At 37.7% G+C, this 25,485-nt stretch overlaps 6 protein-coding genes across 8 annotated transcripts; all 6 read right to left on the bottom strand.

Moving 5' to 3' along the window:
• Nucleotides 1-2,585: 2,585 nt before the first annotated feature.
• LOC130571913 (torsin-1B-like) lies at nt 2,586-3,732 on the bottom strand. The gene is made up of 3 exons (XM_057363223.1): nt 3,507-3,732; nt 3,128-3,399; nt 2,586-3,028 (listed from the first exon to the last, which is right to left on the bottom strand). Exons 1-3 carry the CDS (start codon nt 3,628-3,630, stop codon nt 2,831-2,833), a joined length of 594 nt encoding a protein of 197 aa, XP_057219206.1. The 5' UTR covers nt 3,631-3,732; the 3' UTR covers nt 2,586-2,830.
• A 1,244-nt stretch (nt 3,733-4,976) lies between these two features.
• LOC130545310 (torsin-1A-like) lies at nt 4,977-7,374 on the bottom strand. The gene is made up of 6 exons (XM_057319745.1): nt 7,368-7,374; nt 7,181-7,249; nt 6,832-7,094; nt 6,203-6,381; nt 5,901-6,031; nt 4,977-5,674 (listed from the first exon to the last, which is right to left on the bottom strand). The coding sequence occupies exons 1-6, from the start codon at nt 7,372-7,374 to the stop codon at nt 5,412-5,414; spliced, it is 912 nt and encodes a 303-aa protein (XP_057175728.1). The 3' UTR covers nt 4,977-5,411.
• Nucleotides 7,375-7,607: 233 nt separating this feature from the next.
• On the bottom strand, nt 7,608-9,514 carry LOC130545144 (torsin-1A-like). Its single transcript, XM_057319505.1, has 5 exons — nt 9,310-9,514; nt 8,907-9,172; nt 8,522-8,697; nt 8,304-8,437; nt 7,608-8,179 (listed from the first exon to the last, which is right to left on the bottom strand). Exons 1-5 carry the CDS (start codon nt 9,452-9,454, stop codon nt 7,932-7,934), a joined length of 969 nt encoding a protein of 322 aa, XP_057175488.1. The 5' UTR covers nt 9,455-9,514; the 3' UTR covers nt 7,608-7,931.
• A 4,437-nt stretch (nt 9,515-13,951) lies between these two features.
• On the bottom strand, nt 13,952-16,064 carry LOC130545233 (torsin-1A-like). 2 transcript variants are annotated; one of them, XM_057319645.1, is made up of 5 exons: nt 15,878-16,064; nt 15,483-15,748; nt 14,558-14,733; nt 14,349-14,482; nt 13,952-14,253 (listed from the first exon to the last, which is right to left on the bottom strand). In XM_057319645.1, exons 1-5 carry the CDS (start codon nt 16,041-16,043, stop codon nt 14,003-14,005), a joined length of 993 nt encoding a protein of 330 aa, XP_057175628.1. In that variant the 5' UTR covers nt 16,044-16,064; the 3' UTR covers nt 13,952-14,002. The 2 variants fall into 2 exon arrangements, with proteins under 2 accessions (XP_057175628.1, XP_057175629.1); XM_057319646.1 differs by lacking the exon at nt 14,558-14,733 and having other exon boundaries at nt 15,483-15,660.
• Nucleotides 16,065-16,860: 796 nt separating this feature from the next.
• Nucleotides 16,861-18,999, bottom strand: LOC130545197 (torsin-1A-like). 2 transcript variants are annotated; one of them, XM_057319577.1, is made up of 5 exons: nt 18,805-18,999; nt 18,443-18,708; nt 17,923-18,098; nt 17,430-17,557; nt 16,861-17,195 (listed from the first exon to the last, which is right to left on the bottom strand). In XM_057319577.1, the coding sequence occupies exons 1-5, from the start codon at nt 18,926-18,928 to the stop codon at nt 16,945-16,947; spliced, it is 945 nt and encodes a 314-aa protein (XP_057175560.1). In that variant the 5' UTR covers nt 18,929-18,999; the 3' UTR covers nt 16,861-16,944. The 2 variants fall into 2 exon arrangements, with proteins under 2 accessions (XP_057175560.1, XP_057175561.1); XM_057319578.1 differs by having other exon boundaries at nt 18,542-18,708.
• A 3,874-nt stretch (nt 19,000-22,873) lies between these two features.
• LOC130545154 (torsin-1A-like) lies at nt 22,874-25,245 on the bottom strand. The gene is made up of 5 exons (XM_057319517.1): nt 24,866-25,245; nt 24,486-24,751; nt 23,728-23,903; nt 23,526-23,659; nt 22,874-23,387 (listed from the first exon to the last, which is right to left on the bottom strand). The coding sequence occupies exons 1-5, from the start codon at nt 25,029-25,031 to the stop codon at nt 23,131-23,133; spliced, it is 999 nt and encodes a 332-aa protein (XP_057175500.1). The 5' UTR covers nt 25,032-25,245; the 3' UTR covers nt 22,874-23,130.
• Nucleotides 25,246-25,485: the final 240 nt, after the last annotated feature.

Genomic DNA, 25,485 nt, shown 5'->3' with positions numbered 1-25,485 from the left:
AACCGACGGCTCGGTTCGGTTCTGTGTGAACTACCGCAAGGTGAATGCTGTGTCGAAATTCGATGCATATCCAATGCCGCGGATTGACGAACTGCTTGATCGACTAGGTGCGGCTCGTTTTTATTCGACATTGGATTTGACAAAAGGGTATTGGCAGATCCCCTTATCTCCTTTATCCAAGGAAAAAACAGCTTTCACTACGCCGTTTGGATTACAACAACTTGTCACTCTTCCGTTCGGCTTATTCGGAGCCCCAGCGACCTTTCAGCGTCTCATGGACTGCATCTTACGTCCACATGCGGCATATGCCGCTGCTTACTTGGATGATATCATCATCTATAGTAATGATTGGCAGCGGCATATGCAGCATCTAAATGCGGTCTTGAGTTCACTGAGAGGAGCGGGGCTCACTGCTAACCCAAAGAAGTGTGCAATTGGGCGAGTGGAGGTCAGGTATCTGGGCTTTCACTTGGGTCACGGGCAGGTGCGTCCCCAAATTGACAAGACGGCAGCAATTGCAGCCTCCCCGAGGCCCAAGACCAAAAAGGAGGTGAGGCAATTCCTGGGGCTGGCGGGTTATTACCGAAGGTTTGTGCCTGATTATTCGACCCTCACCAGCTCCCTGACTGACCTCACTAAAAAGGAGGCACCAGATTCCGTCCAGTGGTCGGAGTTGTGCCAGCAGGCTTTCACCCAAGTTAAAGCTGCTCTGTGTGGCGGCCCAATATTGCACGCTCCTGATTTCGCTCTTCCCTTTCTCTTACAGACGGACGCGTCGGACAGAGAGCTGGGAGCGGTCCTGTCCCAGGAGGTATAGGGGGCAGAGCGGCCGGTGCTGTACATCAGTCGCAAGCTCTCGAGGAGGGGGACGATGTACAGCACCATTGAAAAGGAATGCTTTGTGATCGGGTGGGCCGTTCTTATCCTCCGCTATTATCTCCTGGGGAGGGAGTTCACCCTCTGTTCGGACCACGCACCCCTTTAATGGCTCCACCGAATGAAGGATACCAACGCGCGGATCACCCGTTGGTATCTTGCTTTACAACCCTTTAACCCTACAACCGGGGGCAGTCGTGGCCTAATGGTTAGAGAGTCGGACTCGTGACCAGAAGGTTGCCAGTTCGATTCCCAGGGCCGGCGGGTAACGAGCAAGGCACCTTACCCCTACTTGCTCCCCGGGCGCTGCAGTGATAGCTGCCCACTGCTCCGGGTGTACGTGTGTTCACCACTTGCTGTGCGTGTGTTCACTACTCTCTGGATGGGTTAAATGCAGAGGTCACATTTCGGGTATGGGTCACTATATCTGACTAATAGGTCACTTTCACTTCACTTTCACTTAAGTTTCAGGTGATCCACAGGCCAGGGACCCAGATGACAGTAACCGACTTTCTCTCCAGGAGGGGGGTGGAGGAGGCTGCAGGCCGGATGGGGCCCCGGCCTGAGTTGGGCGGCGGGGGTATGTGGGGAGGCGTGGCCTAGCGAAGTCTGGAGAGAGAGAGAGACAGGAAACTGGCGGGAAGTAAGTAGGTCAAAGGCTGATCGTAAACACCTGTCTCTTGTTACAGTGATTGGCGAAAAGAATATAAAAGCCAACACAAGGGGAGGATCGACAGAGAGAGTCCTCGAAGGGACCGAGAGAACGGACGCTGGAAAAGACGTTGAGAGAAAGCTTGCGTGCCAGGAGGCCCGATTTAAATATTATTTCCTTTTGCTTTGCGTTTTTACCTTATTCAAATAAAGAAAAATTCTTCTCAGCCACGCCGACCCAGTCTCCTTCCTTCCTACTTAGTGAACCCTACCACAGAAAACCTTTCATATTTCTGTCTTAGAGATCACGTTTTATAAAAAGCAAAAGATATTTTTTTAAGTCAGCTTTCACTGCCGTTTAATTTTAACACCCCCTGGTTGTGTGTTTACATGTGTTGAGGTAGCTAGAAGTGATCATAACACAATCAATTACATATAATCACACACACACACACACAATGCCAGTAATTGAATGTGAATCTATGAATGTTTCTGGTACATGAAATTATGCCTTCCCCTTCATAATGCATAACAGTGAACAACAAGTGATTTTAGTTAAATGATGTTAAATTATGTCTCTTTCATCTAGTCATCAATGTAAAGCATCAACTTCTGTCTGACAGTCTTGCAGCCTTTAATAGAGAAGATTTTCTCCTCTGGGGGATAATAGGACATTTCTTTGGCCACTGTGTGTGCCACGTCAAGATCAATGATGTTTAGACTGGCCATTTCAGCCAAAACACACCACTGCACATGTCTCAATTCCAGAGGCAAGAAAGGAATAATATGATCCACCAGGTGCTGATCTATTAGACAGGGCTGCCTAAATCCACCTGTTGAGCAGACAGTCTTTAATGTATGTGTTTCTATAAGTAAACTGAGCAAAAGAGATTTTTAAGTACAAGAAAGTTCAAAATAGACTAATGATTATATATTGCATGCATTAGCGGAACTATTTCTTATAAAGCTTGACATTATTTCTAAAAGGGTTAAAAAGAGAAATTTTTGAAAGAAAATTGATGCGGTATGTTTTAATACATACTGCTCTTATCGTTGAAGATTTGTTCATAAATATGAGTCTCCATTTCCTCAGTGTTTATCTGCATTTCTTCTCTGACTTTACCTTTCCTCCAGAAATCCAGAGCTAAGTTGACGATCTTATCCTGACCTGCATTACTGTAAATAGATACAGTTTATCATGGACTCTTTGTGGAATAGGTCTTTCATTACTTACATTACGACTTAAAGTAAGTGCACTCTGATCACAGCCAGAGTCTTTCTCAGATCCCTAATAACCCCAAATCTATACAAATGAACTGCACCACCTGAGAAAAATGAAGATTGCTTTCCTGAATGACACTCCATCTATATGGGGCATGTAGTCCAGAAAAGGTTTCATAGCCTCTATCAGATGTGGGTTCATCTTGTCCATTTCATCAAATATAAACATGGAGTGAGGAAAACTTGACACATTTCCATGAATCCACTGTTTAAGTTGAGACTGCAGGGTAGAATTTATATTCAAGGTAATTTATATATTTGTTTATGTTGTTGCCACTGAAACCGTATACTGCTGTGAATATGTGAGTCCATGACTTACTTCATACATGGCTGACTCCGTCTGCGTTTTGTGTGGGAAGTGATATGTGGTAATAAATGTGTGGACGTGTTTGCTCATTTCCCCCATTTCATAAATATTCCTTGCAATGATCTTGGTGACATAAGTTTTTCCCACACCTGATGGTCCATGTAAAGAAAGCACGAGTGGTTTTGGTGGATTTGAATCCTTCATAAACCCGGACACAGCTTTCAGTATCGTTTCCAATGCAATGTGCTGCCCATATAGAGACTTCCTTAGATCTTTCCCAAACCCTGACAATATTTACATTGGTGAGTGGCATACAGACAGCATGCATCAACCATACTCAACAATACTCAAATATATCACAAATTAAAGTAAATTCTTTAACTTTGCTTACCTTTAGAATTAAAAGGTCGTAATTTGTCGTTGTCAAAAAACCCACTGAAAAAGTCAAAGACTCCTGTCTCTACTGTTACAATAGGTAACATAAGAAACAACACAAATATCCTGCCTGATTTCATTGCAAAAGTTGCTTCCCTGTGCTGTTTTTTTCTCAAAGTTTGTAATGAGAAAATGAGATGGTACAAGAATTCATTTATGACTTTCTAAGAATGAAGTTTAACAACCGCACCTACAGTAGAGCTGGGTGGAGCTTCACAGTGACGTTTCTCCATATCCTTGAGCAAAACTTTATTAGAAAAGACTCTTTGTTGGAACTTAATTGTCATTGCACAGCTGTTTATTGAGATTTGTACAGTGCTCTCTCCAGTGGTGTACACCCATTTACTAAAAACACATGGATTGATGAAATAAATATAATTTTAGGTGAACTAGACCTACAGCTGAACTAAACTCTCCTACATGCATCTTGAGTTGACAATAACAATACTGACAAAAACATTACGTATAAAAAATGCAAATTTGTTGACATATTATTGCTGGATGAGCAGACAGGCAAAGTGGACGTGATTAAGGCTTTGAATGGATTAGGGCGTGTCTTTGTGGTGGCATTATAGCTACTATGGGAACTGTGGGAAATATTATTCAGAATATGAGTATGAAGGAATTACTATATAATCAATAAGTGAATTTCATTAATAATCATTGCATTGTGTTTGTTTAAATGTGTTTGCTGTGTTGCTCAGTGAAAAGTTTTGTCAAGCATTAGACTGTTTGTGACAGAAAAACAGGAACTGGCTTAACCGCAGGAGAGGAAGTTGACTGTGTGTACGTGCAGAATCATCACAGCTCGTTTTGACGAGTCTAACCAACTAACACACACACAGAGTTATGAATTAATCCATTGCATACATTTTAAGTATAATCATGAGTTTTGATGTGTTTTATTGAACCATAGGATTAAGAAACAATGCTGCATAATCAAAGTATTAGATGATTGAGTGTTTTTTATTGAAAGTATTTTGACATGTTGTCTTGCGATATGAAACGGGGGGCACTTCCTAAAATTAGCAAAGAGAAGTGTTGCAGAAAAATGTTTTACAGAAACTGGTGACGGAGAGACGGAGTCAGGAGGACGAGGTGTATAAAGATTGGCTAATAGAAGGAACACCCCCTGAAGATTGAACGACGTCACATACTGTATAAATATACATGTCAGGAAATGATCTGGGTTGTTGTTGTTGTTGGCTTTTTGGAGGTCGTCTGACAACCCAAAGCTTTGTTACGTACTTTTTACATCTGATAAATAAAACCTTATATTACTTTTGAGCAAATTGTCTCTTCAAATTTATGAACATGCAGGACTGCCTTTAAAGTCCAACAGAACACTAAACATCTTTCCCTTTTAATGGCCATTCAAATGTAGCTGTGCATTCAGAGAAAAAATTGTAACATGTAGATGCAAATATTTTATTATGTTAGATCTTTGTTAGTAACTTTTCAAATGCTTTCAAAATCATGAAAATTCCGTTTATGAATTTGGCTTTGAAATGATTTGGTGCCTTTAAGGTGTACAGTATATTTGATCATTTTGTCTTTACTCTATTTGGAAATCTCTTATCTAGGCTGTATGCCAGCACTGAGGAATTTGGACCCAAAACTAACTAAAAACCTTTAAAAAACGTATTGGTTAATATTCCTTATGTTACAAATAAGACATTTTTTAAATTCATAAATAATGACTCTTTTAAATAATGACATTTTTAAGTTTATGATGTGAATGCAGCTCAGGTTGAAGAGGCTATTCAGGAATGTCTATATAAGGACACTATGTATAGCCATGTAGATGGATGTGGATCTGATGTATATGTCGACAGCAATATGACTCCAAATGTAAAGTACTTTAAAAAATATCTTTTTTATATTTGTACAGCATCAAATTGTGTTTAAGTGCATGGCAGCCTCTAACAGAGAAGATTTCCTCATGTTGGGGGAAGAAGGGCATCTCCATGAGCACTTTGTCTATCAGATAATGATTTGAAGTCATGTTTAGTATAACCATTTCAGCCAAAACACACTGGCGAACATGCTTCCGTTCCAGAGGTAGGAAAGGAACAAAGTGATCCACTAGATGACGATCTATTAGACAAGAGTGCCAAAATCCACCTGTAGAACAGATAGTGTTTCAGTTAATGTGTTCTTGTATTGGGTTAAATACCCCCCCAAAAAAATATTAAGTGCATAATTTTCTAGAGTTTAGAGTTAATCAATGTAATAAAAAGTTTAGTTTGTTCTTGGGTTTGGATTAGACTAATGAATGTTGAATTCTGCTAAAAATTGGTTCATAAAAACAATTTCTAAATACATTCCAAAGCAATGTTTTAATACATACTGTCTTTATTATTGAAGATGTCTTGATAAATTTGAGTCTCCATTTCCTTACTCTTCTGTAGCTCTTCTCTGTTTTTACCTTTTCTCCAGAAATCTACAGTCAAATTGGTAATTGCACTCCCACCTGCATTGCTGTAAAAAAGATCTTATCTTTGACTAATGGTACAATTTTGATGGGTGTAGAAATTTTAAATGTAACATCACTTAATCTTACATGGAAAATACAATTTAGTATAGTTCATACAGGTGGATTTACGGTTTAAGGGAAATCTGAGGAACAATCTTGTAAGTTATGGGAATCACCTGAGAAAAATAAAGATTGCATTACGGAATGACACTCCATCTATATGGGGAATGTAGTCCAGAAAAGGTTTTATGGTGTTGATCAGATGTGAGCTTATCATGTCCATTCGATCAAATATAAACATGGAGCGTGGAAAACTTGATACATTTCCATGAATCCACTGTTTAATAAGTTGAGCCTGCATACATAAAGTTGGGGTCATAAGTATACACATGCCTTGCAAAATCTGTTAGTTAAACTGCCCACTGTGGATGAAAAATTCTCCAGGTCTTGCACATTCTTTGCTTTTTCAGCATCTTCTGCAGTATTAACACCTTTCCTGTATGATGATATGACTGTATGATGTTAAGATTTACATTTTTACACTGAGGACAATTAAGAGAATCATACACAACTATTACAAAACATTGCAACCATTTTCTAAAGCTCAAGAAGGGAACATTAAAAACCAAGTGTATGTAAACCTATAATAACCAGGATGTCTATATTTATCATAGAAAAAGGTATTAATAAAAGGGGCTAGGGGAAATGTACATAAATGTAGTTCCACAGCAATCTACAGGGAAGATAGAACACTTGACACTAACACTAATAAAAAAAAGCAGTAAAAATGACAACAACTACTTACTTCATCCTGTTCCAAATAATAGTATGAGAAGTGATTTGTGGCTATGAATGTGTGGACATGTTTGCTCCTTTCCCCCATTTGATAAATATTTCTTGCGATGATCTCAGTGACATAACTTTTTCCCACTCCTGTTGGTCCATGTAAAGAAAGGACCAGCGGTTTTGGTGGATTTGGATCTTTCATAAACCAGGTCACTGATTTCACTATTGTTTCCAACGCGATGTGCTGCCCATATAGAGACTTCCTTAGATCTTCCTTAAACTCTGAAAATATTTAAATTGATAAGTGCCATACAGACAGTGTGTATCAAGCAAATATCACAAATTAAACTTAATTTAGTTTTGCTTACCATTAGAATCAAACAGTCGTAAATTGTCACTGTCAAAAAACCCACTAAAAAAGTCAAAGGCTCCCGTCTCTACAATAGGTAACAGAAGAAACAACACAAATATTTTCACTGATTTCATTGTTGTTCAAAAGTTACCCTGTGCTGTTTTTCTCAAAGTTGCATTTGTAGTGAGAAAGTCTGATGGTACTGTGCATGCTTGCATTGATGAGCATCACAGAGTCATGTTTCCCATATCCTTGAGCATTAATGAAGACAGAAGTTTTATTTATGTGAGTTATTGCTGAACTATACCTACAGCTGAGCAAGACTCATGATTTTTATTTACACTCACAATAAAATGTGTATAACTGGATACAAATCTCAAGTTTGTTTGAACAAATTTCGATGAGCAGAGACAGACACAGCAAGGTCAATGCTGAGAATGAAATGCTTTTAAAATAACATATTTTTATTGAAGTGAGAAATAAAACCCAAAGCTGAATAGGCTAGACACAAAATATATATTTTTTCTTCTTACATGGGGTCAAGCTTTAACTCAAGAGGTACAAAAAGACAAAGAATTTAAAAATGCACAAGTAAAAAAGCAGTTCAAGTCAAACTCCACTGTCACCCAATGATCTGTAACAGTCCAGAGATTACCACAGCATTATCATTTATCACACAATCACAGTAACTCTGAGGAATCAAATCATTGATCAGGGTGTCTTCTACTGGCTGGCACATGAATGTCAATTATGGTCTTTTTCATTTATTAACCAATGTACAGCAACAACTTCTGTCTGACTGACTTGCAGCCTTTAACAGAGAAGATCGTCACCTCTGGGGGGAAGAAGGGCATCTCTCTGACCACTGACTCTGCCAGATCATGATCAACGGTGATGCTCAGACTGGCCATTTCAGCCAGGACACACTGACGTACATGCTTCAGTTCCAGAGGCAGGAAAGGTATAAAGTGATCCACCAGATGATGATCTATGATGCTTGAGTGCCAAAATCCACCTGCACAAAAGTCACGTCAAATACAAATGAAATTATTTATGCAGGAGCAAGTTTAATGCAATGTAAAATGTTACAACATATTCAGGATCAAGATACAGTGGAATAATATCTAAACAATACATACTACTCTTATCATTGAAGATGTTTTGAAAGATTTGTGTCTCCATTCCCTTGCTGTTCATCTGTATTTCTTCTCTTTCTTTACCCTCTCTCCAGAAATCCAGAGCCAAGTTGGCGATCACATTTCCACCTGCGTTGCTATAAATACAAAGAGATCATCATGGACTTCTGATCAAAGTTTTTATAATGTAGGTATTTAATCTCACCGGTTGAGGGCATCACCTGAGAAAAATGAAGATTGCTTTGCGGAAGGACACGCCATCTACACGGGCCGTGTAGTCTAGAAAAGCCTTTATGGTTTCAACCAGACGTGGATTCATCTTGTCCATTTCATCAAATACAAACATGGACTGAGGAAAACTCGATACATTTCCACTAATCCATTGCTTTAGTTGTGCCTAAATATACATATTATTATTTCAATGAACAATGACATACTATTATTCTCATCTATGATTGTACTACTGTAGGCTTACGTTTGTTTGTTTCCATGGTTACATGTTTGTATTTACTGTTCTGCTATTTTTTGTGCATTTGCTCTGTAGCGTTTATATGTAATTAAAAACATTTAAGTATGTCTTCAAAAATATACTGATCATTTACTTACACTGTACATGTCAACCATGTCTTTGTGTGGGAAATGGTGCTCTGATATAAAAGTGATGTAATGGCTGCTCTGGTCTCCTTTCTCGTAAATGTTTCTTGCGATGATTTTAGCCACGTGGTTCTTTCCCACTCCTGTTGTCCCGTGGAACGAGAGCACGAGCGGTTTGTTCGGGTTACTGTCGGTCATAAATGATGATACAGCTTTCAGTACAACTTTCGACACGATGTGCTGCCCGTAGAGATTCTCATTTAAATCTTTCTCGAAACCTGAAAAAAATATATAAAAATATAGTGTGTGTAGTTTTAGAATATACACTACATGTGAAAACAAATGCTGTAAACGCATGACAAATAAATGTTTAAGTGTATGATAATGTATGGAAAAGAGAAAAGAGTTTACTCACGTGCAGGATCAAAAGGCAATAAATTATCCCCTTTAAACAATGTGTAGATATACGCGGTAACACCTACAACGACATCAATAAAACCTGACGTTAATGTTACGTCGGAAAAAAGCAATAAAACTATTACAAAATAGGACGCTTTCATGGTGGTTGTTACTTCCAGGCTCCTTCGGTTTCGTTTCTGAATAGAACTTATTGAAAAATAACCTCCTCTCAGTGTAGTCTCCTCCCTAAACATATGTATCGCCCTAATGAATGGTTTCCTACAATTAAATGCAAAACACACATTCAATAAAACGCACTAGGCTATTTTCCCCACCTTTGTATCAATAGGCATAGCTACCTTAAAAATGCTTAAAAATAAGGTAACTTGTGAATGTTTAAAATGGTTGCCACGGTCACATTGTTCTGTGTTAATGTAAACAAAATATCTTATAGCTTTTGTGTAATATTGAGGACACTAAAGCACCATCACAATCTGAAGCCCCCTGTGTTCTTGACCCATTACACAACACGTAGCCTACAATTTTTACATTTTAGGTAGGCTACACATACTTGTTAGATTTAAAACGTGAATATTTTCTGTCGGGGACCTCTGATCAGCTTTGTTTTGTTTGCTAATCATGTGTTTATTTTGTAATTAAGCTTCTCGTGTGTTTTTATACGCATGTCTAACCAGCAGGTGACGCTCCATGCAAACAATTGGGAAAATTCAGACATGAGTATGGAGTTATATTGCGGACTATATTAAAAAGGAATTGCAAACTGCATTTGCAAATGCGTTTTCTATTTGTCGTGTCAAAATTGTGACATAATTCAAACGCAATTGCAAACCGTTTGCATTTGCATTTACACGAACGTACAATGTCTGCCAAATTTCAAAAGGAAAAGCAAAGTCTATTTGCAAATGAATGACCTGTGTCTTACGAGATACGACCCTGCCAAATTTAAATCGAAATAGCAATTCCCCATATGCCATTTCACTTCCTCTGGTGTCGCGTATTAAGCCTGCCAAAACTCAAATGAAATCGCAAATCCCTTTGCATTTGCGTTTCCTCCGACTTGTACAGAAACCTGTCAATCAATGGCGGGGGTGGGCTTATTCAATGGGGCGTGTTTGTATCGGGAAGTGACATCCTTCACCGTCGACTGGAACTTAAGTAGATACATACTGTACATGTGATACAGCTAAACACATGAGGAGTGAAGTTACAACAGTGCAGTTTTCAGGTTTTTTGTTTGGAAATAACTCGCGCTGGAACTCTGGGCTCAGAGCGGCATCACGTAGCATGTGAAACTTCGGTGCAGGATGGATAATCATCACCTTCTGCAACATTCCTCTAAACATGTTTGTTTATGATATTCGTTTTCACAGTACTCCGAAGTCAAAGCGAGGACATGACATTTCTTGACAACACTGTGACCGTATTTTGCATCATGATTAATACGTGTTGTAAACCATAACAAAACATGTTCACTTTGTATGAATAAACAGCATCCTGCATTATCATTGTTGTTCATTATGCATACAGTATAACAAGTTAATAATAAATTACAAAAGTACGTGAATTCTACATCTCTTTATTTGTGTATCATAACATAGTGAGACAAAGACAAACTTGTGCTCCAGTGTTTTAGTGAGTTTGCTGGACACAGAAGTAGCTGTCATCTACAAATTACTGGATGGAGTTGTTGCTGTATTTAAAATTTAATTTCCGAACAGCCTTTTCAACAACATGTGCAGTAAATGAGCCCATCAGCTGATGCACCAACCTAAGAAATTCATGTAATTATGATGAATCCACACGGCTTCAATATGACTTTTATTGGTAGCTCATTGAGATCACCAGACCACTGTTTGTGTTCATCTGTTTATCGAGCCCGTTGAACTTCTTTAAATTATACTTGTTAAGTACCGCAATTGTGATTCATTGTAAAGATTTTCTCTATATGAAACTTTGCATCTGATCCTCATTTGTTCCATTATTGTTATTTTGGCTTTTAGCTGTAGCTGAAACCCTTTTAGCCACAACCAGTGTCACCTTAGCGTTGGACTGACTGACACCACTGCGACGGTGAATGACGTCACCTCCCGATACAAACACGCCCCATTGAATAAGCCCACCCCCGCCATTGATTGACAGGATTCTGTACAAGTCGGAGGAAACGCAAATGCAAAGGGATTTGCGATTTCATTTGAGTTTTGGCAGGCTTAATACGCGACACCAGAGGAAGTGAAATGGCATATGGGGAATTGCTATTGCGATTTAAATTTGGCAGGGTCGTAACTCGTAAGACACGGGTAATTCATTTGCAAATAGACTTTGCTTTTCCTTTTGAAATTTGGCAGACATTGTACGTTCGCGTAAATGCAAATGAAAACGGTTTGCAATTGCGTTTGAATTATGTCACAATTTTGACACGAACAAATAGAAAACGCATTTGCAAATGCACTTTGCAATTCCTTTTTAATATAGTCCGCAATATAACTCCATACATGAGCTCTTGTGGTAACCTCAACTCTGATTTCGTGAATGAATGAATGAATGAATGAAGATCCAACCATCCATCATCTTTATTGTGGCGCCTCTAGCGGCGGAGAGAAGGAAGTGCAGTTGGATATTGCAGAAAGGTGATCTGAATGAATTGAAAAAATATTTTTCATCTATCTAAATATTGAGGCTATAACTGTGATATATTTGCTCTTTTCTCTAATTTAAAAATCTATCTACTGATCTTGGTAAAACGTTTTCCCATTTCTGCTGGTCCATGTACCTGCGGCAGATTTTGCAGTTTTTATAAAGGTTCTTTAGATAAGTCAGTCTCGTTTCCATGTTTCAAAAAAACTTATCTTGAATCACTGCCAATAAAATTTGCATTACTGCATAGAAACATTGCTGCTGCATATAAAGACAGTTTGTTTGTTTAGACATGTTCTGGCACTCTTAGGATGTTTTTATAGCACAATGACCTTGAATGTCAAAAGCCTACGGTACAGTATTTCTCAGTTTGTTATACTTTGAAAAAATGAAATTGATGTTCCCTGGACAATTTGTTTTCTGCACCCTAGATGGGAATCATTAAGCTACGTTATATTACAGGACAAGCATAAACAGACTAAACACATTAGGTAAATGAAAGTCCTAAATATAAGTGTAACGTGCTTTGGACTCATTGAATTGGACTCATTGCATTTTCGTTTGCAAAGGTTTGAAAGCACAGGTTGAAAGACTGGCCAGACAGCGTTTCAATCCAGTTCTGCACAAGAAGCCGTGTTGCATGCTCTGTCTTCCTGGTGTTGTGCGGTGCAAACCTGCATGATCACACTGTTTCAAGGTGGTCTGATTTTAGTTGAATGGTAAACTGGTGCTGTGATGAAGTGACTGGGAAGATGAGAAGTTCAGTCTTTGCCAGGTTAAGTTAAGACTACCTGCAGTAAAACTGGATGGGGCTTCTATATCCATATTCTTGAGCAAAAGACATTATTTTCTTTTTTAAGTTACACTGATAAGTTATAATACAAAGTCTCAAACTAGTGCTGTAGAATGAGCAAATATAGACACAGTGGGTGTGGTTAATGATTTGACTGCAAAGGGGGTGTGTCTTTGTGACGCTAATGAAAGGAAGTAGACCTCATCAGAGCTATTGAGAGAGAGAGTTGCGACAACTCCGTTGACTCCAATTGAACCGTTTTTCACAGCAATGGCGGTTCATGGAGGCTCTCAACAGTTCCCGGAAGTTAGTAACGCATGGAGGTGCGGCTAAACAGACCAACTGAGGTAAACTTTTAACCCATTTAAAGACGCAAGTCATTTAATGAATAACAAATTTAAGAAATAAAGCATTTAAAGAGAAAACATAACTTCCTGGAACTATCTAAAGGCTCCATGAATCACGTGACACGCGAACTCTCTCTCTCTCAATGGCTCTGGGCCTACCTATATCTTTATGAGGAAAACAACACCTTTTCTCATTGATGGTCATTCAAAAGCAAAACACTTGTTTAGCAAATAAATATTTAAATTGAAAATAATTTTCTTGTAGACGATTTCAAAGCAACAACAGAAACAAATGTTACGAGCATGCGCACGTTCGTGGACTGCCCTTAACTTCCAGTACACATTCGCAAACAAAAGAGTGCCTGTAGATTATTTCTGATAACAACAAAAGAAACCGAGACCGTTACTTGGCTAAACTTGCCTCTCCAATCTTTTGAATTTAGACTGCGATACCAAGCTCAACCGCTAGATATGTCCCGCACGGTTTCTTTAAATGGCACAAAACTACAGGACCCATTCAACAAATCGTTTATTTAATGCAATTATTATACAATAAAATGATCATATAAATTAATATGAACTTAAATTAAACAAAATATATATAGTAATATTATTAGACACTAGCCAGACCGATAAACAAACACGTACAGGCCTGAAGTTAACTCCAGTCCAGGTGCACTCGTCTGATGAAACGTTCTTTAAAAGATTTTTGTCAGTGTCTTACAAAAAGCTTTTAAAAAGCATTATGTGTGCTTTATCCTCTGGTGTTTTAGGTGGGAAACTGCTAATTTTGCAGGACTGAGGATTATTGAAACAAAATACACAGAGACAAAAGAGAAATGAAAACCTTTAATATAGCTTTTTATCTCAAGAAGTATCTCTATAAAATATGAAACGTGAAGTTTGTTCCACTGTCATTCAATGATGTTCATTTCATTGATGTGCAGCATCAACTTCTGTCTGACTGACTTGCAGCCTTTAATAGAGAAGAATTTCTCCTCCGGGGGGAAGAAGGGCATCTCTCTGACCACTTTGTCTGCCAGATCAGGGTGATGATGTACACTGATCTTCAGACTGGCCATTTCAGCTAGAACACATTGCCGTACGTGTTTCCGTTCCAGAGGCAGAAAAGGAACAAAGTGATCAACCAGCTGCCAAAATCCACCTGTAAAATAAAAAAGATCGCTTACATTTTTCATACTTTGTACAACAAAAAAAGATATCTGCTAAAGGCTACTTTGGCAGTGTTTTTCTACATACTGCTCTCATAACTGAATATGCTTTGATGGATCTGAGCATCCATTCCTTTGCTGTTCATCTGTATTTCTTCTCTGCTTTTCCCTGCACTCAAGAAGTCTACAGCAGTGCTGGTGATCACATTCCCTCCTGCATTGCTACAAATAAAAAGGGTATCTTGGTCACAGTATTATGCAGTGCTGATATTTATTCACACCATTTGAGGGAATCACCTGAGAAAAATGAAGATTGCTCTGTGGTATGACACTTCATTTACATAAGGTACGAAGTTCAGAAAAGGTTTTATTGCTTCGGCCAGCTGTGGATTCATCTTGTCCATTTCATCAAATACAAACATAGTCAGAGGAAAACTTGATATTTGATACCCGATCTGCTTCTTTAGTTGTTCCTAGATATACACATAAAGGTCAGGAAGACTCTACTTAAATGTACAACTAGCTACTGAGATGTTTTTGGATAACTTCCAATTGCGAACCAGACACAGATGTCGATACTCAAACTAATCGAGTATTATTATTTATTTAAGTTAACCATAATTTGCAGACTGCCTGTTAGCTCGGGTGTGCAGTTTTCCTTGCTCATGAAATGATCTGCCTGCCAACAAACCAAAGAAAATGCACAACAATAATGACAATCCATATCAATATAGTGCAAGCCCCAAAGCTGCTGAGAAAAGCCGCTCACCTGAAGCCCTCTGTAACTTAGATTTGCAAATAAATATTTTGTTGCATAAGCTTTATGTTAAACAAAAAACAAGGATGTTATGATATAGAATTATGTTATTACTCAGAAAGTCCTGCAATTTCAAATGGTTTGGGTATGCAGAGCATTCGCTTATGACACTTGCTTTACAGGTTATTCAAGTATGTCTATACAGAAAGACCGTCTTCTTTCTCTAAACATGATCAATCGTACATTTGTCTGTGATGAAATCTTACAACGACATCAGTTGAATTGTAATGAGCGAAAACATTTCATATGTTCATGCTCTTTCAATTCCCATTAATGCAGACAATACTCATTTAAAAATGTCAAACCCTTGCAACAGCAGGCTACCCACTTCTGAAAAATCATGTTGAATTTATACATCATGTATAAATCATATAAATCATTTATAATCATGTTGAATTTACTTACACTGTACATGTCCACTTGGTCCTTGAGTGGAAAATGATGCCCTGATATAAAAGTGATATAATGTTTGCTGTGCTCTCCTTTTTGATAAATGTTTCTAGCGATGATTTTTGCCACGTGGTTTTTTCCCACTCCTGTGGTCCCGTGGAACGAGAGCGCGAGCTGTTTGGTCGGCTTATTTCTACAAATAAATGATGATACAGCGTTCAGTACAACATCTGACACGATGTGCTGCCCGTAAAGATTTTGATTTAAATCTCTATGCAAACCTGGGGAAAAGCAATGATAATGTTTGCGGTTTTCTAATTTTAGTTCATACTTGATAAATAAAGTTTGGGAAAACAATAAAGCCATGTTTAAACAAACTGTAAGATAGTGTATAAAAAAGGTTTGCTCACGTTTAGGATCAAAAGGCAATAACATTTCCAGCCGTTGAAACACTGCCAACATAATCACTCCAAGAACAACCCCAGAACCACCCAGAAGGATATAATTGGGATCATCCCCTGATGTTAAAGTTATGTCAGACAACAACAAAACTATAACAAGATATGCCGCTTTCATTGTGTCAGGGTTACTTGCAGTGTTTCCTTTTGACTGCAGGTATGGTTTCTGGAGTGAACGAAGAGACAACTTCATTGTGCCCTCCCTAAACACGCCCTACTAGTGACACTCGTTGTTTTTTCTTGACTTTAAGACTGAAAGCATAAATGCCTAGAGCACATTCCCACCTTAGGCTCAAAATGTATGTAGTTACTTATTTTGTTATAACTATACTCATTTAGTTATTTATTTTGAAAAAAGTTCACTTAAGAATATTCTGTTGTTTTAAATGGTTGCACCATATGGTTCTAATGTGTTAATAATGTAAACCAACAAAGTGTTTTTGTAATAACCCTCTTCCTAAGTGTGTGTGTGTGTGTGTGTGTTCATGTTTGTATATCCCGGTGGGGACCTAAACCTGAACGCACACCAACAAATGGGGACTCGTGTCACCATGGGGACCAAAATTGAGGTCCCCATGGGCAAAAAAGCTTATAAATTGTACAGAACAATATTTTTTTAAATCTAAAAATGCAAAACGTGTTCTATGATCTTTAGGTTTAGGGGTAGGGTTAGGGATAGGGGATAGAATATACAGTTTGTACAGTATTAAAAAAAAAACGCCTGACTGTTCCCACGGAGATAATAAACCAGACATGTGTGTGTGTGTGTGTGTGTGTGTGTGTGTGTGTGTGTGTGTGTGTGTGCGTGTGTGTACACAAACATTCTAGATTTGCAGACGGTATTATGGTGTCTATTTTAACCTTTGCACCAAAATATTTTCTGCATTTCTTAACAAGACCTTCACAGACAACACAACTCAAAAGTTTATGATGGTGCCATTTGTGGCATTATATCTTTATTCAGCAACAAAATGACACAATTATTAAGAAAATTTACATAGCTGCCAAAATATTTTCTTCTAGAGCTTCATATGTAGCCCCAACTTATTATGGAGTGTCTTGCAGCCTTTAAGAGAAAAGGCTTCCTCCTCTGGGGGGAAGAAGGGCATGTCTTTGAGCACGCTGTCCATCACATCATAATCATGAGTGATGTTCAGACTGGTCATTTCAGCCAGAACACACTGCTTTAGATGCTTCCGTTCCAGAGGCAGGAAAGGAACAAAGTGATCCACCAGGTGCTCATCTATTAGAGAGGAGTGCCAAAATCCACCTGCGGAACAACCAGTTAATTAATTAAAAAGAAAAAATAGAATAGCTGTAAGTGCCTAATGTTCCTAATGTTAGTTTGTACTTAACTTGGAAATGGACTGGTGAATATTTAGCATTTTGTGTGTATAAGCCGAAATGAGTTATTTCTGATTTAGTGATAAATATTGTTAAGAACAAGGGTTGCTAATAAGAACTATTTTGAATAAATTGAAATGCAATATGTTTGAAAACATACTGTTCTTATCATTGAAGATTCCTTGATAAAGTAGAGTCTCCATTCTCTGTGTGTTCATCTGGTCTCTTTCTTTACCTTTTCTCCAGGAATCCAGAGCAACCTCGTTAATCATATTCGCACCTGCTTGACTAGAGATAACATTGTTTATTATGGACTGGATCAGTCTTTCATTGCTGTACTTCTAACAGTTTCAACAGCACTACTGATGATAAATGGAAAATCCTTTTGAAAAAAAAAATGGAAATGGGAATAATTTACAATAGATGAATGTTGCAATATATTATACTATTATGTTGTGTTTCACCTGTTTCTGATTTTCTAACAATATGTAACTTAAACACATTAAAAACAACTGAGTAGGCAACATAGTAATAATAATATAGCAGTGTGCAAAAGTGTATATAATATGCAGTTAAGAATGCAGTAAGTAGTATTCCATTTTGATTAAATCTTGATCACTAATAAGATGAAATCCATACGTTAAGTGCATCACCTGAGAAAAAGGAAGATTGCATGGTTGAATGACACTCTATCCACATGGAGCATATAGTCCAGAAAAGGTTTGATAGTCTCTATTAGATGTGGGTTCATCTTGTCCATTTCATCAAATATAAAAATGGAGCGTGGAAAACTTGAAACATTTCCATAAATCCATGCTTTAAGTTGAGCCTGCATATACAAAATCACCAAATTATACTGTATATGTCATTACAATCCCATAATCCATGCAAGGTAACAGAACCCACTTGACATAAGCAGACGTAAAGTTTCCAGGTCCAAGTCTCACTAATTTCAAGCAAGGCTGCTATCTAAACATCTTGTGAGCACTATTATTCACATTACTCACTTGAGCTAAACTTTGTTCTTGACCTTCTTGCAACTTTGCAGCTTTGTATATGCTTTCCATTCACATTCAGCATGACTGACTGATTTATACTACTAGCAAAAAATAAATATAGGATATAAACAACAATAATGATGTAAAAATCAGAAAATATAATGAGCATGCTTGCCTCATGCTTTGGAAATTCGATTATGTGTGCAAAGTGATATGTGGCTATTAATGTGTGGACATGTTTGCTATTTTCCCCCATTTCATAAATATTCCTCGCAATGATTTTCGTGATGTAAGTTTTTCCCACTCCTGTTGGTCCATGTAAGGAAAGCACTAGCGGTTTTGGTGGATCTGGATCTTTCATAAGCCAGGTCACAGCTTTCAGTATCGTATTCAATGCAATGTTCTGCCCATATAGAGACATCCTTAGATCTTTCTCAAAGTCTGACAATAAAAACATTGGGTAATGACATATAGAGCAAATTTATCAATCACTGACTTAAATATATCACGAATTAAACTTAATTTAGTTTTGCTTACCTGTAGAATTAAAAGGTCGTAATTTGTCGTTGTCAAAAATCCCACTGAAAAAGTCAAAGACTCCTGTCTCTACTGTTACAATAGGTAACAGAACAAACAACACAAGTATTTTTTCTGATTTCATTGTAAACGTTGCATCCGTGTGCTGTTTTTCTCAGTTGATTTTGTAATGAGAAAGTCCAATAGTACTGTAAACGTTTCATGACTTTTCAAGAATGAAGTTTGACAGCCGCACCTACAGCACAGCTGGGTGGAGCATCACAAAGTCATGTTTCTCATTTTCTTGAGCATAAATGAAGACAGAAGTATTATTTAGGTGAAGTATTCCTGATGCAAGACTCTGGCATCTGTAATGATTTTTATTTACACTGGCAATAAAATTTGCATTATTGGATACAAGGTCTCAAGTTTGTTTGAACACATTTGGATGAGCAGAGACTAGCATTAAAAGGTGTATTCTGACATAACACTTTTTTGCAAACAATGCAAATATTATACCATAACAGGTTTTTGTTCAAAATGAAATGCTTTTTAAAAAATAGACAGAACTGAGAAATATAAACCCAAAAAGATAAACAGGCTAGACACAAAATAAATGAAATTATTTTTAACGCCAAGCATTAACTCAAGAAGTAAAAAGGACAAAGAAATTCAAAAGTAAAAAAGCAGTTCAAGTCAAACTCCACTGTCTGCCAGATCATGATCAACGGTGATGCTCAGACTGGCCATTTCAGCCAGGACACACTGACGTACATGCTTCAGTTACAGAGGCAGGAAAGGTATAAAGTGATCCACCAGATGATGATCTATGATGCTTGAGTGCCAAAAATCCACCTGCACAAAAGTCACGTCAAATACAAATGAAATTATTTATGCAGGAGCAAGTTTAATGCAATGTAAAATGTTACAACATATTCAGGATCAAGATACAGTGGAATAATATCTAAACAATACATACTACTCTTATCATTGAAGATGTTTTGAAAGATTTGTGTCTCCATTCCCTTGCTGTTCATCTGTATTTTTTCTCTTTCTTTACCCTCTCTCCAGAAATCCAGAGCCAAATTGGCGATTACATTTCCACCTGCTTTGCTACAAATAAGAGATCATCACGGACTTCTGATCACAATTTTTTTATACTGTAGATTTAATCTTACCGGTCGAAGTCATCACCTGAGAAAAAGGAAGATTTCTTTGTGGAAGGACACGCCATCTACACGGGCCGTGTAGTCTAGAAAAGCCTTTATGGTTTCAACCAGACGTGGATTCATCTTGTCCATTTTATCAAATACAAACATGGACTGAGGAAAACTCGATACATTTCCACTAATCCATTGCTTTAGTCGTGCCTACAGTACATATCAATGTTGTGAAATAAATACTTTTGGCAAAGTTAGTGTTTTCCTAATTTTGTATAAAATGAAAATGGTTATGAAAATTGTAATTATTGTTGTTTATTTATTTTATTTATTTATTCATTTTTGCTGCTTATAACAAGGACTTTTTCCCAGGGCCTAAGACCACCAGACCAAAATTTTTCTTATATAATTGCAAACAAAAGAAGACCATGAAGATGTATTTCAAAAGAAGACCATCTCAGTATTTCAGGTTAACTTTAAAGTGTTTGTTTGAACATTTGACCAGCAAGATGACAGCTCACAAAAAGAACTTCCATATTTCAGATTGCCAGCTGGTAAATATGAAAAAAGCAGATCAGGTCATAAAATAGGCTCTACTACATTATCCCTTGTTTATGCAGTCTGATTTTAAATGACTAAATTATCCACTTAGATGTGTGTAAAACTCCCTTCCAGCTTTACAGAATTTCACATGTTTAAGTCAAATATGAGTTTTTGGAGGCGCAAACTAGTGGCTGGTCCATTTTGTAATAAGTGGTTTTCCCCAAATTTATGTCTGTGGTGTTACAACAATGGATGTCGTCCCTTTAAGAAAAGGGGGAAATCTACAGTATTTGGACTACTTCCTGTGTACAGGTCAATGCAGGTGCTGGTTGATCTGAGGGGTGCATGGTGAGTACATTCTTCTTATTATTTTTCTTAAAGTTGGCTACATTTCTGATAATTTCATGCGTTGCACTTTATTAGTGTCTTTTGTGTTATCTTGATACCTTGCAGATTTGACATATTTTAATCAAAATGTTGATAAATACATACTTAATCAAATTTCCAAATTGTCCCTGATCTTGAAATCATGATGGCAGCCTCCATTAGAAAAGTGTGGATTTAGGCTAATTTGTCTGTGGAGTTACTTTCTTTGTAACACCACAGACTCTATAGTAAATCGTAAATAAATGAATAAAAATGGTGTGTTCACCAGTGTTTGATTAAAATTATTTAAAAATCAAAATGTCATTAAGCAGCTATTTTAATGGATATATCATATTAAACTCATTTTAAATGCATAGCAATACATTTTATTTTTAGAAAATCAAGAATTTTTACAGTTTCTGCCTCTCATTTGCCACCCCAATTGAAGAATGACCCTATTCATCAACACAACACAACAACTAAAACAAGTAAATCTTTTCAAAAAGAGCTTAATATGTAGGCACAACTTCTGCTTGACTGACTTGCATCCTTTGTAAGAGAAGATTTTCTCCTCTGGGGGGGAAGAAGGGCATCTCTCCGACCACTTTGTCAGCCAGATCATGATTATCATCTTCGCTGATGTTCAGATTGGTCATTTCAGCTAGAACACACTGGCGTACATGCTCAAGTTCCAGAGGCAGGAAAGGTATTATACAGTGATCCACTAGAAGATGACGATCTATTAGACAGGAGTGCCAAAATCCACCTGCACAAAAGAAGGTGTTTGACTGATGTATTCTAAAGTGAATTGAGGTAACATTGGATATAGTATAGCTGTTAGTGCTTAAGGTTCTCTTATTTTGGGGGTTTTTGTGTTGGAGACCTATGAATATATTTTATTCTGTGCATATACAGAAATAGTTATTTGTTCATATTTGTGCAGGCCTCTATTTAAAACAAGGATTTTTTTTAAATGCTACGGAGCCGTGGAAGGGACGTTGGCGAAAATAAAAAATCAGAAGACTTTCGCGTGCGCACGCGATAGTTTCACGTGCGCACGTATGGCAAGCGATGGTGTCACAATTACGCTATAGATTAAACCCGTTTATATCCGAACGCCAATTTTGATGGCGTTTTAAACAGTATTTGCGTCGCGATTCCAAACGCCGTAAAAACCGCGCGAAAAGCTGCCCATAGCGCCGTATTAAAAAAAAGTAATAAATCACGCGTAACGCGTTGCTTCCCCATAGACGTCCATTATAAGTAAACAGCTTAACATAGCCTACCGAAACAACGACCTCGTAAAAACAAATTAGAATAAATCAAAACCACGTGATTGAAAACAATCTTCCAGTGATCTATTTAGTGTCCACGCGATGCAGGCGTCGACACAGGCAGACTCTCTGTGTGCTGCTCGGTCCTAGTACTTCTCTGTGGCGATGACGGCGTGTGGTTAAAAAATCATTACAAACAAATGTAAAAGTGAGGGGAACACGAACAAGATTTTGAAAAGTGAGGAGAACATGTCCCCCTCTGTCCCCAGTGGAAATTACAACCCTGATCTATCTACCCTATCAGCTCTCCTATGATCTACCCTATAGAGCTCTCCTATAAATAGACAAGCTGTCTTACCTGCGTTCTCGCTACAGCTTTCAGCATCCCTCCACCACCCCGGCTCATCTCCTTGAGCCCGCTTCTCCCACAGGAACGCGGGGTGCGGGGGGGCGGGGGTGGTTTGGGGAGTGATCCCAGTCGGGTGCACTCGGCCCGATCAGGGGGGGTGAATACGCATACCATTTTCTACCATTGCTCTATTGTTATTATCTGCATAGGCGAACTTGTGAATCTACGTTATATTACAGGACTAAGAGATCATAGACCCAAAAGCATAAACAGACTAAAAACATTAGTTAAATGCAGATCCTAAATATTTTCTTCTTATGGAACTCAAGTTGTAACTTTTTTCAACGAAGCACAAAAACGAATTAAAAACATCAAAAACAAAAGTAAAAATAAGGGTGACATTTATTTCAAGTCAAAATCTCATTCACTGTCATTCAATAACGTTCATCATTCATGACACAAAGGAATGAAGAATATAATTTCCATCAGCCCCTATTACTTACTGTAGGCCTATTAGTGTAAAAAGCAGATATTATCACAGCATAATCGGTTAAATATAATCAGACACAATGATAGTAAATCTAAAGAATAAATCTCTGGAGGAGTCGTCAAGTGCTGGCACGTGTACAGTATGTAAACAAAAGTGAAAAGTCTCTTAGTCATCAACGTACAGCATTAGCTTCTGTCTGACTGACTTGCAGCCTTTAACAGAGAAGATTTTCTCATCTGAGGGGAAGAAGGGCATTTCTCTGGCCACCGTGTCTGCCAGATCAGGGTAATGATGTACAGAGATGTTCAGACTGGCCATTTCAGTCAAAACACACTGGCGTACATGCTTCAGTTCCAGAGGCAGGAAAGGAACAAAGTGATCCACCAGGTGGCGATCTATTAGAGAGGAGTGCCAAAATCCACCTGCACAAAAGACACTCTTTAAAAATGAGTATTGACAAGGATGTAAAAATGAAATGTAAAAACATACCACATACTGTATTCAGGATTTACAGTAGGTGTTAAGGGCTAGGCACACTTCAACCATTTTTTAATACTTACTGCTCTTATCATTGAAGATGTTTCGAAGGATCTGAGTCTCCATCTCCTTACTGTTCATCTGCAGTTCTTCTCTGTTTTTACCTGCCTTCCAGAAATCCAGAGCTATTTTGTTGATCACATCGCCACCTGCATTGCTACAAATAAAAAACGCTTACACTTTTGTTCAGTGTAGATACTTTATCCCATAAGCTAAGGGAATCACCTGAGAAAAATGAAGATTGCATGGCGGAATGACACGCCATCTACATGTGTCGCATAGTCCAGAAAAGGTTTGACGGTCTCGACCAGCTGTGGATTCATCTTGTCCATTTCATCAAATACAAACATGGTCCGAGGAAAACGTAATACGTGCTGATGAATCTTCTCCTTTAGTTGTGCCTAAAATACATGCAAATGCCAATTATATCAAGGACTCTGCACTTAAATTGACTATTTTAGTTACAGTTTCGATTTACTGAAATAGTGGTACTGAGTGAAAATATGTTATATTAACTGTATAATAGTTTTAGTTGTAGTACAAGGGTTTATGCTGTGTGGGTCATGTGAGTTTATGATGAAAATGCAGGCTCCACGGGTTATTCCAGTAGATTTTGATCAAAAATCTACTTTTGAATAACTCATTTGAATTGTAAAATGGCTACAGTACATTTGATTACATTTGACCTTTATGAAACAAATATATATACTGAATAATATAATGTAATATATTAAATAATACATTTTAATATATTGAAACCAAGTGCTTATTTTTTCAATATATGAAAAGTTGCAATTATTCAAAATATTGTAGTAATGTAATACATTTATGCTTTGTTATTCTATATATATATATATATATATATATATATATATATAACATACATATGATTTAATATTGACAGTTAATTATATAGCATAATATAGTATTATTTACAACATAGTTAAGGGGAGACGTATGAACAAGCAACGTTATTTACTCACACTGTACATGTCGACTTTGTCTTTGTGTGGAAAATGATGTTCAGATATAAACGTGATAAAATGTTCGCTCTTGTCCCCTAGTTTGTAAATGTTTCTTGCGATGATTTTAGACACGTAGTTTTTTCCCACTCCTGTTGTCCCGTGGAACGAGAGCACGAGCGGTTTGTTCGGGTTACTGTCGGTCATAAATGACGATACAGCTTTCTGTACAACTTTCCACACGATGTGTTGGCCGTAGAGATTCTCATTTAAATCCTTCTCCAAACCTGGAAAAAATCAAAGATTAACCCTGGACTTCCGGAATAAATTTCTGGAAAAAAGGAACCCGATAAAACAGTAAATGTTTGAGCATAGTATATGCAACGAAGAGGTTTTCTCACGTTTATGATCAAAATGCAATACATTATCCCACTGAGACCATGCATACCAAACTCCAACAACAGCAACAGCAGCAGCAGAACCACATACAAGGGATTCAATGATAAAACATGACGTTAATGTTATGTCTGAAAACAATAAAACTATAACAAAATACGTCGCTTTCATTGTGTCTGTCGCTTCTTGTTCCCTTCAGACTTACTTTCATTTCTGAAGGAAACTGAAGGGCAAAGTGCATTGCACGCCCAACACTTTAACCCTACCACTAACACTCATTGGTTTCTTCTTGACTTATAAATGAAAACACACGACACAAAGAGCGCATACTCCACATTTCAATAAAAAGACATTTAGCATCCACGAAAGCTATTTATTTTAATTTTAAGAAGACGCTTTTTGTATTTTTTCCTACATGCATTTTAATCATAGAATAACCGGAAGATGGTGCCCTATCCAAACTTTTACAAGTGCTAACCGCGCTGTAGCGCCTCTATCGGTGGCAACGGAAAGTGCAGTGGGATGTCGACTAAAAGGTGAATGAATGGGAAGCGCAATCCATGGCTGAATCAGACAAGAGGGAACAGACAAGCAGCAAAAACTTTTGGGCTAATTAACACAAATT

This window comes from Triplophysa rosa, linkage group LG21 (assembly GCF_024868665.1).
Source record: "Triplophysa rosa linkage group LG21, Trosa_1v2, whole genome shotgun sequence".
Lineage (NCBI taxonomy): Eukaryota > Metazoa > Chordata > Actinopteri > Cypriniformes > Nemacheilidae > Triplophysa > Triplophysa rosa.
Note: the sequence above shows the minus strand (reverse complement) of the source record. Positions and strands in the feature narration are given on the sequence as shown.